Source organism: Pangasianodon hypophthalmus, chromosome 1 (assembly GCF_027358585.1).
Source record: "Pangasianodon hypophthalmus isolate fPanHyp1 chromosome 1, fPanHyp1.pri, whole genome shotgun sequence".
Taxonomy (NCBI): domain Eukaryota; kingdom Metazoa; phylum Chordata; class Actinopteri; order Siluriformes; family Pangasiidae; genus Pangasianodon; species Pangasianodon hypophthalmus.
Window position 1 is genome coordinate 17068184 of NC_069710.1, and position 16008 is coordinate 17084191.

The following is a 16008-nucleotide window of genomic DNA, read 5'->3' on the forward strand; positions in this document are numbered from 1 at the left end:
ATTGGCAGCAGAGATACACTGCGTGTTTGTATCACATAAAGCACAGAAGGTGAAAGAGATTGTCATAAATTTATAATAAGCTTTTTTTTTTTTTAGATTAGTTTTTCAATATATTTTCAGTAATGTTTTCTCTTTAGCTAAATTTTACATTTCCTGTGTGAAATGGACAACCACCTAGGGTGATGAGAATCACCTGGATACCTTCTTGTGCACATGTGCACAACAAAGTCATGAAGTGATACATGACAGAGTATTTGTAATAAATAAAGCTCTAAAACAGTCGTCTTTCCCTGGAACCTTCTCAGTGAGTTCTCATCAGGCTGGTGCTGGTTCCAAATGACAAGGAACCCTGGCAGATATCTGGGGTTCACTGAACCCCATACATAAACCCCATACGTACATAAACATTCTATTTCACTTCTCCTAAACCTCAAGAGTGGTAAGAACCACCTGGATATGGTATGCCATAGAGGCGTAACTATACACAAAATTCATATTCAACATGATTCTATATATTTAAAGTGGCAAATAATCATTGCCTGATATGTTCCTTATGTTTCCATTTTCAATCGATTAAAACATTCAACATTATAAAACTATAATGTTAAAAAAAAATAATTGAAACTTAATGACAGTGTTTGCATGATCCATTCAGACTCTTTAGCAGTATATAACAAAAACAAAAGCTGTGTATTAGAATGTAACAATTAAATGTGGCTGGCTTTCACTGGAGTGCCTCTGGGTGGTGTGTCTGAAACACAGGGGTTTCTTATTCTGCTGTTAGGTAGCTGTGCTCTCAGAGTCTAAAAAAACTTGCTTTAATAGACTTATTTGAGTAGTATATGCAATCTTATATTCACATGTGGATTTTCTGAATATATATTACTGTGCAAAAGTCTTAGGCACATGTAAAGAAATGGTGTAAAGCAAAGATGCCTTCAAAGATAATGAAATTAAATGTTTCTACATAAAACAAATCTACTATAAAGTGCAGTAAACAGTAATAACGTAACAAAGTCAATATTTGGTGTGACTACTTTGTTTTTTTTTTAAAAAATACATAAGTAGTCTCAGTTTGAAAAGTGGCCTATTATGTAGTATGTTACTTTCTTTACTGATTTACAAACATTTTTATGCAAACAAGTATAACATTTAATTTTCTGTTGGAAAAGAAATGTTTGGAAATCTGAAATATTTTTTCTGACTCAATAATGCAGAAGTCCTAAAATAAACATCAAAGACAAAATGTGTACGTTAAAAAAAAATCAGGTGCCTAAGACTTTTGCAGAGTACTGTGATTATTATAAAAATTGAAATAGGATTTGAAGAGTGAAAGCACTGTCATAGCACACGGCCTGTCTGCCCCATCGTTCAGTCTATAATCCTGCATTTGTTTTCTTACCCTCGCATGAGCCCTGGTGTTTTCTTTTGGCCCTCTGCTCCGTATATGATGGATTGAGTAATACAACTTGCTCTTATAAAGCATAGCAGTATACACAGCACCCACAATGTAATCTGATTAGATAAAACACATTTCCCACAAATGTAACTATCATTCTACCATATCTCTCTTTTCTTGTTATGCCCTTTAAGTAAAAGACATCTATCTGATGATGTCTGCCTTTTATTGAATACTCACTCTAAATATAGACTCATTATACAGGCCAGATTTATTTCTGAACATATTTCTGGATCAAGCACAGTGAGTCATTTTTATTAAGAGTTCTGTCAATTTACCACAGAACCATACAAATTAAAGTCAAACCTGGAGGCATTCCTCTTTTGTAAGTGGCAGTGTAAATCTCTTGGCCCGATGATATCTACATCAATGACTAGCTTTTATCCTCTGGCTATTTAATATAATATACACAACTTGCCTCCGGTGGTTGTGAAGAGAAAAGCAATACTGGCATAATACACACATTTATATTGTGTCGGTGTCAGTTGTCAAGAAAAGTCCATTCTACAAATACGTAGTGATAAAGGTTTATAATGTACACTCACTGACCACGTTAATAGGAGCACCTATACACCTGCTCATTCAAGCAATTATCCACTGAATTCATCATGTGGCAGCAGAAAAAACATAAAATCATCCAGATACAGGTCCAGAGCTTCAGTTAATGTTCACATCAAACATTGAAACTGGACAATTGAAGATTGGAAAAAGACCAGGGGAGTTTCAGTGACCCAGTGCCCACTGTAGTCTCAGATTCCTGTTCTTAGCTGACAAGAGTGGACCCCGATGTGGCCTTCTGCTGTCGTAGTCCACTCGTATCAAAGTTCAGTGTGTTAAAAGTGTTCCTATTAAATTTGCCAGTGAGTGTATATGTAATGGAACGTATTTCTGTGTTGTCAGATTCTTATAGTGTTTAATATTACCCCCATCACCTGACCTCACCAGCAAATTAGGACTAGAGTGTTTTGGCAAATGTCACACTTCTTACTCTTCCAAATAAATCACTTAGTGACATGTAGCAAACAGGGCTAATAGACATCCCGCCCTTTCCTTCCAAAGACAATATCAATTGCGTTCTTACACACACACACACACACACCACCAGGGACAATATGGCACATATTATATTGAACCTAAATACCAACAGCAACACTTCACTGCTACACAGTGTTGTTTGTGCCATTTGAGTCCTAAACAGCATCTTTAACAAGAGAAATGTTCTTTTTTTCACTAAAAAACTTTCTGTATTCTATGCAGCATGTCATTGACAATACTTTGCAACTTCTCAATCCCCCATAACAGGAAAAGACAAATCCTTCTATTTGATCATTTAGCTGTGTGCTGAGCTCATCCCCACAACCCACATACTGGAACTGATCTTTTCTCAAGATACAGGACCTCCTCTTTTTAGTGTTATTGCAGAATCCCAGAATCTTGCTGTATGTCCTAGGTTTTTTGCACAGTCTGTGTATGCTATATTGTGAGATTGATGTAGGCCTGCAGATGAAGACTGTATACACTATTTTATTGATTATGTCCACATGGGTAAGTTGAAGGGCTTTTACTGACAGATTGAAGGATTGTTAATGACTACCTGTTGCAGTCTTTGATAAGTCTCTGTATTTAGTGCATCTGTTGTTTCAGTTGGCATAAAAATGCAGAATGCTACATGTACTAAATTCTGAGTGAGACATACACTTTATTAGGAACACCACGCTAATCCTGGGTAGGATCCCATTTGCTCTCAGAACAGCCTCAGTTCTTTTTGGCATGGATTTCACGAGGTGTTGGAAACATTCCTTTGAGATTATTGTCCATGTTGACATAAACACATCGCATAATTGCTGCACATTTGTCAGCTGCACATTATTGCTGTTAATCTCCCATTCTACTACATCCCAAAGGTGCTCTACTGGGCTCAGATCATGTGACTTTTGAGGCCTTTGAAGATCATTGAACTCCTTGTTCATGAAACCAGTTTGAGATGACTTGTGCTTTGTGATATGGTGCATTATCATGCTGAAAGTAGCCATTAGAAGATGGGTAAATTGTGGCCGTAAATAGATGCTCATGGAAATCAGCAATACTCAGATAGACTGTGGCATTCAAACAATGCTTAAGTGGCATTAAGGGACCCAACGAGTACCAAGAAAACATTCCCCACACCATTACACCACCACTAGCAGCCTGAGCTGTTGACAGTAGAAAGGTTGGGGCCATGGATTCATGATGTGGAAGCCAAATTTTGACCCTGCCATCTGCATGCCACAGCAGAAATAGAGATTCATCAGACCAGGCACCATTTTCCCGATCTTTTCCCGATCAATTGTCCAGCTTCATTGAGTCTGTGCCCAGTGTAGTTTCAGATTCCTGGTCTCGGCTGACAGGTCTTCTTCTGTTGTAGTCATTCCAACTCAAAATTCAATGTGTTGTGCTCACCATGATTGTAAAGAATGGTTACCATAGACTTTCTGTCAGCTTGAACCAGTCTGGCCATTCTCATCTGATCTCTCTTATCAATAAGGCATTTCTGCTGCTCACTGGATTTTTTTTTTTTTTTTGCATTCTGTGTAAACTCTAGAGATGTTGTACATGAAAGTCCCGGGGGATCTGCAGTTTCTGAAATACTCGAACCAGCCCAGCATGGCATCAACAACCACGACACTGTTAAAGTCACTGAGATCACATTCTTTCCCTGTTCTGATGTGTACATTAGCTGAGGCACTTGATGTGTATCTGCATGATTTTATGCATTGCACTGCTGTCTTATGATTGGCTGATTCTTTAGTGAAGTGACTTGTGGCCAAGTATGGTGACCCATACTCTGAATTTGTGCTCTGCATTTAACCTATCCAAGTCCGTGCACGCACACACACACAGAGCAGTGGGCAGGCTTTTTTTTTGCTGGGGAGCAGTTGGGGGTTCGGTGCCTTGCTCAAGGGTCTCACCTCAGTCGTGGTATTGAGGGTGGAAGAGAGCGCTGGTCATTCACTCCCCCCACCTACAATCCCTGCCGGACCTAAGACTCGAACCCATAATCTTCAGGTTCACCTTCGGGTTACAAGTCCGAGTCTCTAACCATTAGGCCACGACTGCCCCGATTGTCGTGTTGATTGTCGTGTTGATTGTATAAATACATGAATAAGCAGAGGTACAGGAGTTCCTAATAAAGTGGTCTGTGAGTGTATTTCCATTTTTCAAACTTGGACAGCTTAGTCTTGGGTTTGGATTTGAATGCATTGATTTTGAAATGAAAAGTTGACATAGAGATTTTTGGTAGAGTGCCAAAAACTTGCCTTGTATAAGAATATTATATTTCCCAATGATCTGTAAATATTTAACAGATTTTTTTTTACTTCTGAGAGAGAGAGGTAGATAGAGAGCGATAGAGATAGAGAGAGAGAGAGAGGAGAGAGAGAGCTATTATTTGCCAAATAAGTTTCTCCCTGAAGGCCTTTGCCACTATTAAGAAAAATGTTGCCATCATTGGCCCCAAGGTAAAAGAGATAATAAGAATATAGTGGCCATTGCTGGGATAAATCAAACAATTCCTACTCAATAGATAATTCTAACTCAATCACAGTCCCTGCCTTATGTATTAGAGCCCCAGAAGAGCTCAAATAGTGTTTGGCCTCTCCAGTGCTGGCTGTTTAGTTCTGCTCTGCCTAACAGTGTGCTAATGTAGCTCTGTGCTCATCTGCTATCTGCTCTCATAACATTGCTGCTGAAGGGAGCTTACTTCTGCACTGACAGAGCAAAGAGGCTGAGATTGAACTGTGTGTGTGTGTGTGTGTGTGTGTGTGTGTGTGTGTGTGTGTGTGTGTGTGGGAATGGGACAGTGTGTGGGCATAAGAGAACGTTGTACGTGCACGTGTGAGGTTGGTTTATCCAATTAGACAGGCGTTAACAGGGTGTAAAGCCTGGATTCTGGATATGTCCATGGCTCAGCAGTTTCATTCACACCTGCCTAAATGTCTTTCAACTTTGATCGCATTGGACCCTCACCTTTCCTAGGTCTATTTTCTCACTCTCTCTTCCACCCTCTCTTTCATCTCTTTCAGTTATTCTTTCTCACTCTGTAATCTGCCTGTGTCTCATATTCACGATGCGACACTCAAACAATAGCAATATCCTTTGTTTAAAGAAAAAAAAGGAAGGATGTCCATTGATTTGGGTATTTAATTCTTTCTCCAGGTAGCTGTTTTTGAGATATGATGGGCCTGATTTTTGAGATTTTTGAGATATGATGGCCTGGTTACATTTCATACAACCAATGTACTATATAAATGTACTAGTCAGGCCTTATGGAATTATATGGAGAGGTCTTATTGGACTTATGTTATGGTTATCCACGAGAAAACACATGTATGTAGAGCACACTTACTTGTCCATCCAGGAATTAAAAAAAGAATGAAAGCACACTTCACTGAATTGTCTCCTCTGCCTCTTCCTCTCCTCTTTTCCTCAAATGGGAAGGGTTTGGGAGTCTGTCTCATGGCAAAGGGATTGTGTTGGGTGAGGGGGGCCTTGCATGCATATTTCATGCAGTGGCTTGTTAACCTGACAGAGGGATCTTCGGGCTGACTGACGGTGTGAGAGAGCAACCGCATGCTCGTAATGCATTAACATATGGTAAACCCTGCCTCACCACCATCTTTTATTCATCCACTTCTCTAAGCGCTTGATGATATAAAGCAACAGAGCCGAGCCCTGTGTACAGCACACATCATAGTTTTCTGAGGCTGACTGGGGAAAAAAGACATAATTAAGATTGTCCTTCTGCTTACAGCCTCAGTCTTTTTCTTTCTCTCTCCCTCTCTCACATTTATTAATGTCTGGAAACTGGCCCCAACCTGAGAGTCTGTTGGAAACACCAGCAATATTGGCAAACACTGTTGGCCACACAAATGCTACTTAATGAATGTTTTGCTTTTTTGGCCTGTTACTTTCATCTTCACTATTCATTGCAGAAGTGTAAAAGTACTCTGGAAAACATGTCAAAACTTCTGGAGCTTGATGGTCCCAGTAGAGACTATGTTCTAATCCCTGAGTGGCTAGAGACATGAGATCCATCAGCCAGACATTGCTGGGTTCAGAGGTTGAAATTCTGTCTGATGTTTTGTCTGAAAATGTTGCAGACAGACAGGAGAGTACCCCAGGACTGAAATGTTGGATCCACATAGGTTATCACAACATCTGAGTTAATCATTCATCTTTAACAAGGGAGAAAACCTAATTAATGATATTATGTCCAGTGGTGTGAAAATCATATACAGTGCATTCAGAAAGTATTCAGACCTCTTCATTTTTTGCACATTTTACATTGCAGCCTTATTCTAAAATGCATTAAATTATTCCACATCAATCTACACTCCATACCCCGTAATGACAAAGCAAAAACCAGATTTATGATGACTTGGTAAATCTGTTAAAAAGAAAAACTGAAATCACATTGACATAAGTATTCAGACCCTTTGCTATGACACTAGAAAATTAGCTCAGGTGCATCCCATTTCTCTGGAACATCTTTGAGATGTTTCTGCACTTTGATTGGAGTCCACCTGTGGCAAATTAAGTTGATTGGACATGATTTGGAAAGGCACATGTCTGTCTATATAAGGTCTAACAGCTGAAAATGCATATCAGAGCAAAAACCAAACCATGAGGTCTAAGGAACGGCCTGCAGAGCTCAGAGACAGGATTGTACCTAGGCCCTAGTTTGGGGAAGACTACAAAAAAATTTCTGCTGCGTTGAAGGTTCCCAAGAGCACAGTGGTCTCCATAATTCTTAAACGGAAGAAGTTTGGAACAACCAGGACTCTTCCTAGAGCTGGCCGCCGAGCCAAACTGAGCAATCAGTGGAGCAAGGCTTTGGTAAGAGAGTTGACCAAGAACCCAATGGTCACTTTGGTTGAGCTCCAGAGATCACGTGTGGAGATGGGAGAAACTTGCAAAAGATCAACCATCACTGCAACACTCCACCAATCTGGGCTTTATTGCAGACTGGCCAGACAGAAGTATCTCCTCAGTGCAAGACACACAAAAGCATGAAAACATGAAATAATAAAAAAAAAAAAAAAAAAAAAAAAAAAAAAAAAAAAAAATTCTAATTCTAAGTGGGCTTTCATGTGTCTTGCACTATGGAGAGGCTTCCATCTGGCCCCTCTGCCATAAAGCTCAGATCGGTGGAGTGTTGCAGTGTTGAATTTGCCACAGGTGGACTCCAATCAAAGTGTAGAAACATCTCAAAGATGATCCAGAGAAATGGGATGCACCTGAGCTAACTTTCAAGTGTCATAGCAAAGGGTCTGAATACTTATGTCAGTGTGATACTTCAGTTTTTCTTTTTAATAAATTTGGAAAGTTATCATAAATCTGGTTTTTGCGTTGTCATTATAAGGTATGGAGTGTAGATTGATGTGGGAAAAAAAATGTAAAGCATTTTAGCATAACAAAATGTGAAAAAAATGAATGGGTCTGAATACTTTCTGAATGCACTGTAGATGTTTCTGCAGGTTTTTAATTGATCTTCATCAGTATTGTAGGTGTATCTTTTAGACAGCCTGAGGTAATGATCAGTAGATGACTTGGACGACTCAGCACATAAAGCCACATACCTGAATGAGTAAGCTACCTGTTGTTTTTGAAAAACCTCTTGAAATGAATAAGAAGTGAAATGAAATGACTTAAATAGTGAGGAAGATGATAGAAATATAATATAATAGGGTTATATATGATATAATACAAATATATCGGTAAAATATCTGACCAAAACAAGTATAATAACTCGGTTAAGGGATTTTTTTAATATATTTGAACGTCATAAAGTCTTTGGTTTCTTGGTTCTTCTGTCTGTGTTGTATAGAGCAGCTCAACAGAAGGCCTTTAATTTGCACTTATATGCAATGGCCTCTTTGTTTTTATGATTACTGAGTATTGGTTGAGGAGGTTAGGAGGGTGAGGGGTACCTCATTGTTTCTCATTAGCCCAGGCTCATAGGCAGCTCTCACAGGCCTACTTCCACACCTCAACGGCCTCCTATAGGCTATCAGTCAGACGCCTCATTTGCAACCCTTACTTTTAAAACACAAACCCTCAGCCCCCTTGCGATGCCTCTGTGCAGGGACAACTGAGAAAACCAGGTGCTCTTTACCACGGAATTAATTATTCATTACAAAGGCCATTACAAAGCATGTAACACAACATAGCATAATAGCATTACCCATTAACTCACAACAAACTGTCTTTAGATTATTGTGATGATGCATCTTGTTTTGTTGGCTGGTGAAAGCAACCGCAGCAATGAAATCTGTCTTGCATGATGGTTATTATTGGCGGAATATCTTAGTTTCTGCTTGAGGGTCATGACATGTCACAGAATAGCACAGGTCAGCAAAACATCACATTTCATCTTCACTGACACATTTATAGGTAATAATGGTGGTCTCTGGGGAGCTATCACTTCTGAATTGCTCTCTGGCCTGTTTGTCATGCGTCTTCATTATTGTCATTTACTCTCATTGAGCCCAAGCATGGATTTCCATTGGCTGTGTCACAGTAGATTGTGCTATAGACTGAGTAGAGTGTCACAGCTCTGTGACACTCTACTCAGTGTATTTGGATACACTATCTGATGTATAGTGTCTGAAATTGGTGGCTGAAAGTATAAGTAATCTGCCACTGTTAATCACTGAAAATGTTCTAGCTGTTTTCTTCTTCACCTCTGTCTTTAGCCTTTATATATATATATAAATATGCACGCGCACACACACACCGATCAACCATAACATTAAAACCTGCCTAATATTGTGTAGGTCCCGCTCCTTTAAGTCCTGTAAGTTGTGAGGTGGGGCCTTCGTGGATCGGACTTGTTTGGCCAGCACATCCCACAGATGCTCGATTGGATTGAGAGATTTTGCTCGATTGGATTGAGAACAATTATTGCAGTGTGGCAGGGTGCATTATCCTGGTGAAAGAGGTACTTGGTCTGCAACAACGTTTAGGTAGGTGGTACGTTTCAAAGTAACATCCACATGAATGCCAGAACCCAAGGTTTCCCTGTAGAACATTGCCCAGAGTATCACAGCTGCCTCCGCCAGCTTGCCTTGTTCGCATAGTGCATCCTGGTGACATCTCCTTCCCTGGTAAGCAACACACACGCACCCAGCTGTCCACATAATGTAAAAGAAAACGTGATTCATCAGACCAGGCCACCTTCTTCCATTGCTCCATGGTCCAGTTCTGATGCTTATGTGTCCATTGTAGACACTTTCGGTGGTGGACAGGGATCAGCATGGGCACTCTGTCCGGTCTGCAGGTACACTGCCCCATACTCAGCAAGCTGCGATGCACTGTGTTCTGACACCTTTCTATCATAGCCAGGATTAATGTTTTCAGCAGTTTGTGCCACAGTAGCTCTTCTGTGGGTTTGGACAAGATGGGCTAGCCTTTACTCCCCCATACACATCAGTGAGCCTTGGGCACGCATGACCCTGTCATCGGTTCACCGGTTGTCCTTCCTTAGACCACTTTTGGTAGATACAAACCACTGCAGACCGGGAACACCCCACAAGACCTGCCGTTTTTAAGATGCTCTGACCCAGTCGTGTAGCCATCACAGTTTGGGCCTTATCAAAGTCACTCAGATCCTTACGCTTGCCCATTTTTCCTGCTTCCAACACATCAACTTCAAGAACTGACTGTTCACTAGCTGTCTACTATATCTCACCCCTTGACAGGTGCCACTGAAAGGAGATAATCGATGTTATTTATGTCACCAGTCAGTCATTTTAATGTTATGGCTGATAGTGTGTATGTGTTGTGTTTTGAATAGCCTACTAGCCACATATCCCCATAATTATTGGTAGCTTAGCTTATTCTCAGAATGAATATAGGAAACAGTTTAAATTTGAATTATAAAAAGTAAATTTATTCTAAGAAAATAAAGAAACTATGACAAATATTTTTCTAACAAAACCCCATGTGTCACAATGATTGGCTCCCCTGTGATAAGACTGGAGAATTTAGAGCAAGCAATCGGAGACATTCGTCAGTACAGAATCCCTCCAGACCCTCCAGGGTCCTAGGTTCTCTCTTGTGGATTCTCCTTTTCAGCTCTTCACACAGGTTTCAATGGGGCTTAGATCAGAGAACTGGGGTGGTCCTGTCAGAAAAAATGGTTCAGTAGAAACATTTTGTGTGGGTTTGGACATGTTTTTTGGATCATTGTCATGCTGGAAGATCCAAACACAACCCAACTGTAGCTTCTTGGAAGAAACAGTCAGATTTTCATTTAGAATCTCCTGGTTCTTCATGGAGTCCAAGAAGAACAAGATTCCCTGTGCCGTTGCCTGATTTATGAAGGCCAACATACTTTTGTCTCATTTCATTTGTGTATTTCATAATATTCGTCATGTTGATGAATGACTAAGGTACTTTTTTGCCTGTGTCACCTGATTTTTGTGCCCCAGTGAAATAGGAAGTTTTGGATGACTTCTTAAGAGTTCCTGAACTTTCAGTTGAAAAGTAAAAAAGTACCAATAATTGACGTGGTTTTGTTAAAATGTATATTATTGATAAGTGTTTTTTTTTTCTTGAATAAATTTAATTAAAGGTTAGATTTTTTCCTCATATTTTCTGTGTGAGATTAAGCTAAGTAATCACAGAAAAGGGGTGCCAATAATTCTGGATCTGCTTGCATATGTAAGCAAAATACAACAACACTTCCAAATATTAGCACTGATCAACAGAATTAATATTTAAACTTTAAATAATGTTGTGCATTATGGTCAAAATATATACTGATATATTTTACTATAGATTTTATATTTTAATGTAGATTTTTAGTATTATAAAAGCTATAAATGCAGAAATCATTCAAGGTTCAAATAATGAACAGGGTTTCTAATTTCTAATATGCTGACAAAGCCCTTTTTATTATGTTATGTTTGGCACTAATTTTTTCACTGAGCCCCATCTTTGAAAGGCACAAACAATGTATTCTTTCTATACATGTGCTTTTTAAGTCCATATGAGGCAGAACAGAAATGTAGAAATTTCTGCTAGTCCGAATTACTAATTAATGACCCATGGTTGGAGTAGGCAAATTTATTGTGTGTACTCAATCCCACACACAGAGACATACTCACTCTCACTTCAGAAACACATGCATATGCAATGAGCAGTCATTACTCCGAAATACACACTTGCGATAGAGAGTGCTGTATGTATTGGGCAGTAACTGAGATTAATTAACCTGACTGGGTTTAAGGAGCCTGTAGGAATCACATGGCCACCTCAGAAATCAGATTCCGTTAACTGGGCAGTCCCCGCTCTTGGTTTTAATTGGCTCTAAATGCTCACTGGGGCAGCTGAATGGGAAATCTTTGTGTTTATATTGAGGCAGGGCAGCAGAGCAACACTTCTGTAGCAATAAGCGCACTCTTCATTGATCTGGGATCAGAGATCGAGACACTGGGGCTGTTTTTGAGAAAACTGTTGCCACGGCAGTGCACACAAACATTCATGGTTATGGCGTGAAGGAGAGCAGAAATTGGGCATTCAGATAAATAGCAGACAAGTGTAAAAACCTGTTTAAGCTTTGCTTTATGGTGGCTGTGTGTACTGTTTTAATAATTCAGGGAATACAACCATTTCACAGAATGTGCTCTCTGAATCTTTAGGCCTGACTCGCTGCCTTGAAGCTTGTCATGTCGTTGTCTTCTATGACTGACTTCTGAGTCTACGCTAATGATGCCGATGTGGTCCTGTAACTCTCCCGGGTTAGACTCTGTGGATTGTTCTGTAGGTCTCGTTCATATCTCGTTCGTGTCTCTCGGTCTGGTTTCTCAGTATTCCTCCCATGCTGGTGGGCTTGTCAGTGGTGTTGGATGCTGACAGAGAGAGAACGCTCCAGTGATCCCCACGCACCCTGCACATATTAGCCTGATGTAAAACAGACCAATTTAGCCTGAGCTTCAGCACCAGCATCTACGTGCATATGTCAGCTCTGATCCCTCTGAATGTCCCAACCCAATCGGGTTCACAATCCCCGTCACTGCAATTCCACAGGTTTAATACATGCAAACATCAATTCTATAAAATGTCCTCTTTAGAAATCCAGGTTTTGCTGTCCTAAAGTCTTATGCATACAAGGTGCTTCCAGTACTCATTAAGACAGTTGAATTACTAGATAGGGATATCCAGTATCTCTTAAAAAAGTCACACTTACCTCATAACATTCCTGCACTTACAGTTTATAACTATAATAATTAGGTGTTTCTCTAGAGTATGCCAGTGTAGGGTATCTTTCTCTTAGATTCCCAGAGATTTCTGGTCCTTACAGGCTATGTGGTTCCATAGGAGCTATAGTAGAGCCCGCCCATTGGACTCTTTCCTGCTCGCCTCACTGGGCAGCTGTAGTGGAACGGAAGCCTCTGATCCTCATGGGAGAGACGAGAGACAGGAACTTGCAACAGGAGAGGGATATGGAGTGAAAGTGTGACTAGACTAGTTTTGGATGATAGTTAAGTGCACTTTGTCATGTAATCAAGGATGGTAGCTACAGACTGGAACACTGTGCTTCAAAACTTTCATAATATTAATGGCATCATTAATATGTAAACCTGTGCTCACTTTGTGTTTGTGTGTGTTAGTGAGCGAGACTTTCCTGATTAACCACACACTACTCCAAGGCAGTTTGTAGTCATCTGCAAATATTAAATATGAACTCTAGCCTTGAAGCGGCACTCTCGCTTGACATTTTGCTGCTCTGCAATTAGAAGTATTTCTCAAGTTGCATTCTTTAATTACACTCTGAAGCCATTCAGAGGTTTAGTGCAGGGCTCAGACACCACCACCATCAGCTACTTTGTCAACAATCAATCAGAGACTCTTATTAGTGTGGCAATGACTTGAGCACAGCATCAATTAGCCTGGCCCCTGCAACCACCCACATATGTTCTCACTCTCTCCTGTCCATTTCTCTTTCTCCCTTTTCTTGTGTCACTTAGCTCAGCCTTTGAGTGCCTTTTACACAGAGAAAGGCAGTGGACTGGAAATGGCTCTTCCCCTTTTTTCCTCTCCCGCCCTCTCACTCTCTTTTCCTCTGTTGCGGTTTCCTTATCTCTATTCCTTCAGCAGCCTGCTTTTAGATAATTGTCTCTCTGTGTAGTTTTCTTATGCAGCACACAGCTGTGGCTGGACAGCCTTAAACAGCACAAGGAGCCTGCTGTCTTGGTAGGGGACTCATCAGTGTGTGCCATTCTCCATTATGCCTCCTTCACCCCAGCAGCCCCCAAAATGCTCCTCTTCTCCCTCTCATTGCACTGCCTATTAAATGCACCTTTATTTTTACCCATTACTATTTATGTCTTTTAGATTTCTAAACAGTCCATCATGATAACACAAAACATATGTTCTGCTTTTCAGTCTTTATGGGCGACACATGCAGGCTAATCCTGAACCGCCGAAAAAGAACAATGACAAATCCAAGAAGATCAGCCGCAAGCCCCTGGCTGTCAAGAACAAATGAAGATGAGAAGGGTCGAAGAGGAGCCCCCTGTCTGCCTGTCCGAGCTGGACCTCACTGCATGTGCCTTCTCCCACTTTTCTATTTATTTGCTAAAAGAACACACATTTTGTATGGTTTCTGTATTGTGTTGTGTTATACATGTGTGGCCTCACAGTTGCCCAAATGTCCCAAACAGCCAATAGAATTCTCCCTTTTCTCCTCTTTCCTTCCCTACATTATCTACGTTGCCTTGGACTTGATTAATTTGCTATACTATAGTTATTGCCTTATTCTCATAATGCTGTATACCCAAGCATTACTTTTTAAGCTAATTTCTAGCGTGATGTCTTTAACTATTGCTGCAACTCTGTAAATTCAGCCAAGTCATGAAAATCACATTTGGACAATTTTTCAGATCACATGATATTAGATATTGTAAAAAAAAATAAATAAATAAATTGACCATGACTGAGCTATCAAACTGTACTGTACTAGTGCAAAAATATCCTCGAAAGTACTGCTTAGGCAATAGATTTTTTCTTCCCCTTTTAATGATGTTTTAGTAGAACATTACTATTCGTTGCTAGACTTGTGATATGCATTGTAATGTGCATATGCACACCATGAAAACATCTTCATATTTCATATATTTTCTTATATTGTTGTTACGGGATACTGTTCAAATACAGTGCAGTGAAGAAAAAAAATTTATATCATACTCCACTGTTTGATTTGAGCCATCTAAACAAGGCACACAGCTTTCCACAACAGCAATTTGTACCCTCCAGTGCCGGGCTTGGCGGCGGGGCTGTTGTGTAAGCGGTGGGGGATTTTTGGAGGGGTTTAGCGGTCTGAGCTGAGTCTGTGCAGAATTGTGTCCTGCCTCAGAGGACATACTCCTGTCTACTCCTTCTGCCACACCTCATGCTCTTAATGACCTCGTATGAATGGCTGCAAACCAGAGTATTGAATGGTTAACAGATAAGACCAGTTACAAAATAACCCTGCAGCTCCAAACAATGGACCGCTTATACAATACACGGTATCGGTCTCCTTTTCAGTATTGTCTGGATGTTCATTTGAAAGTGGTCTGTTCTGTTTCACATTGTTTTGACTCCTACTGTAACTCTAAATTTATCTACGCCACGAGCTTTGTTATTGATCTATGCAATAGTATTTGCACCAAATGTTATTACAAATATGTCGGTGTTTAATTCTTTTTGCCACCTGACAGAAGCTTTATGTCACCATATGTCACGTTTATTCATTTTTAACTACTTTGAATAAAATATTCTGTTTGACTGTCAGATTGTGTCACTTATTAATTTTATCATCATTATTATAGACTGACTAGTATTTCAGAAACTGCTGATCTCCTGGAATTTTCACACACAGCAATCTATAAAGTTTACATAGAATGGTACAGAAAACATCCAGGGAATGGCAGTTCTTTGAGTGAAAATGCCTTGTGGTTGAGAAAGGTCAGAGGAGAATGGTTGGAGCTGACAGGATGTCTACAGTTGAAAAAAAAAAAAAATTCACCTGGTCTTTTTCCAATCTTCAGTCCAGTTTCAGTATATCTGTGCCCACTGTGGCCTTAGATTCCAGTTCTTGGATGACAGGTCTGCAATTTAATGTTTGTCTTCTGCTCTTGTAGACCATCTGCATCAAATTCTGGTGCGTTGTGAATTCTGCACTGTTGTGCGGGAATGTTTCAAGAGATCAGCAGCCTCTGGAATAATCAAACCAGCCTATCTGGCACCAACAATCTTACCACAGTCAAAGGCACTGAGATTTCATTTTACCCTATTCTGACATTTGATGTGAATTTTAACTAAAAGTCTTGACCTGCATCTGCAAGATTTTACGAATTGTCCTGATGCCACATGATTGGCTGATTGTATAATTGAAAGAATGAGCAGGTGTACAGGTGTTGCTATTAAAGTAGCTGGTGAATGCATATTTTTTGAACTTCTCCGTTTTTTCACTGTGATCAATCTGATGTGTTCTTTAAGAAAAGCAGTTTCATTTTTGAAAA

General features: G+C 40.0%; 1 protein-coding gene across 2 annotated transcripts in view; it reads left to right on the forward strand.

Annotated features, from left to right (window-relative positions):
- The window catches only part of rsu1 (Ras suppressor protein 1), a 32569-nt gene extending 17292 nt beyond the window's left edge, over positions 1–15277 (forward strand). For both annotated transcript variants that reach the window (XM_026926361.3, XM_026926362.3), the window contains exon 9: positions 13889–15277. In XM_026926361.3, coding sequence (XP_026782162.1) covers positions 13889–13991 — 103 coding nt within the window. In that variant the 3' untranslated portion in view covers positions 13992–15277. The remainder of the gene's footprint in view (positions 1–13888) is intronic.
- The last annotated feature ends 731 nt before the right edge of the window (positions 15278–16008 follow it).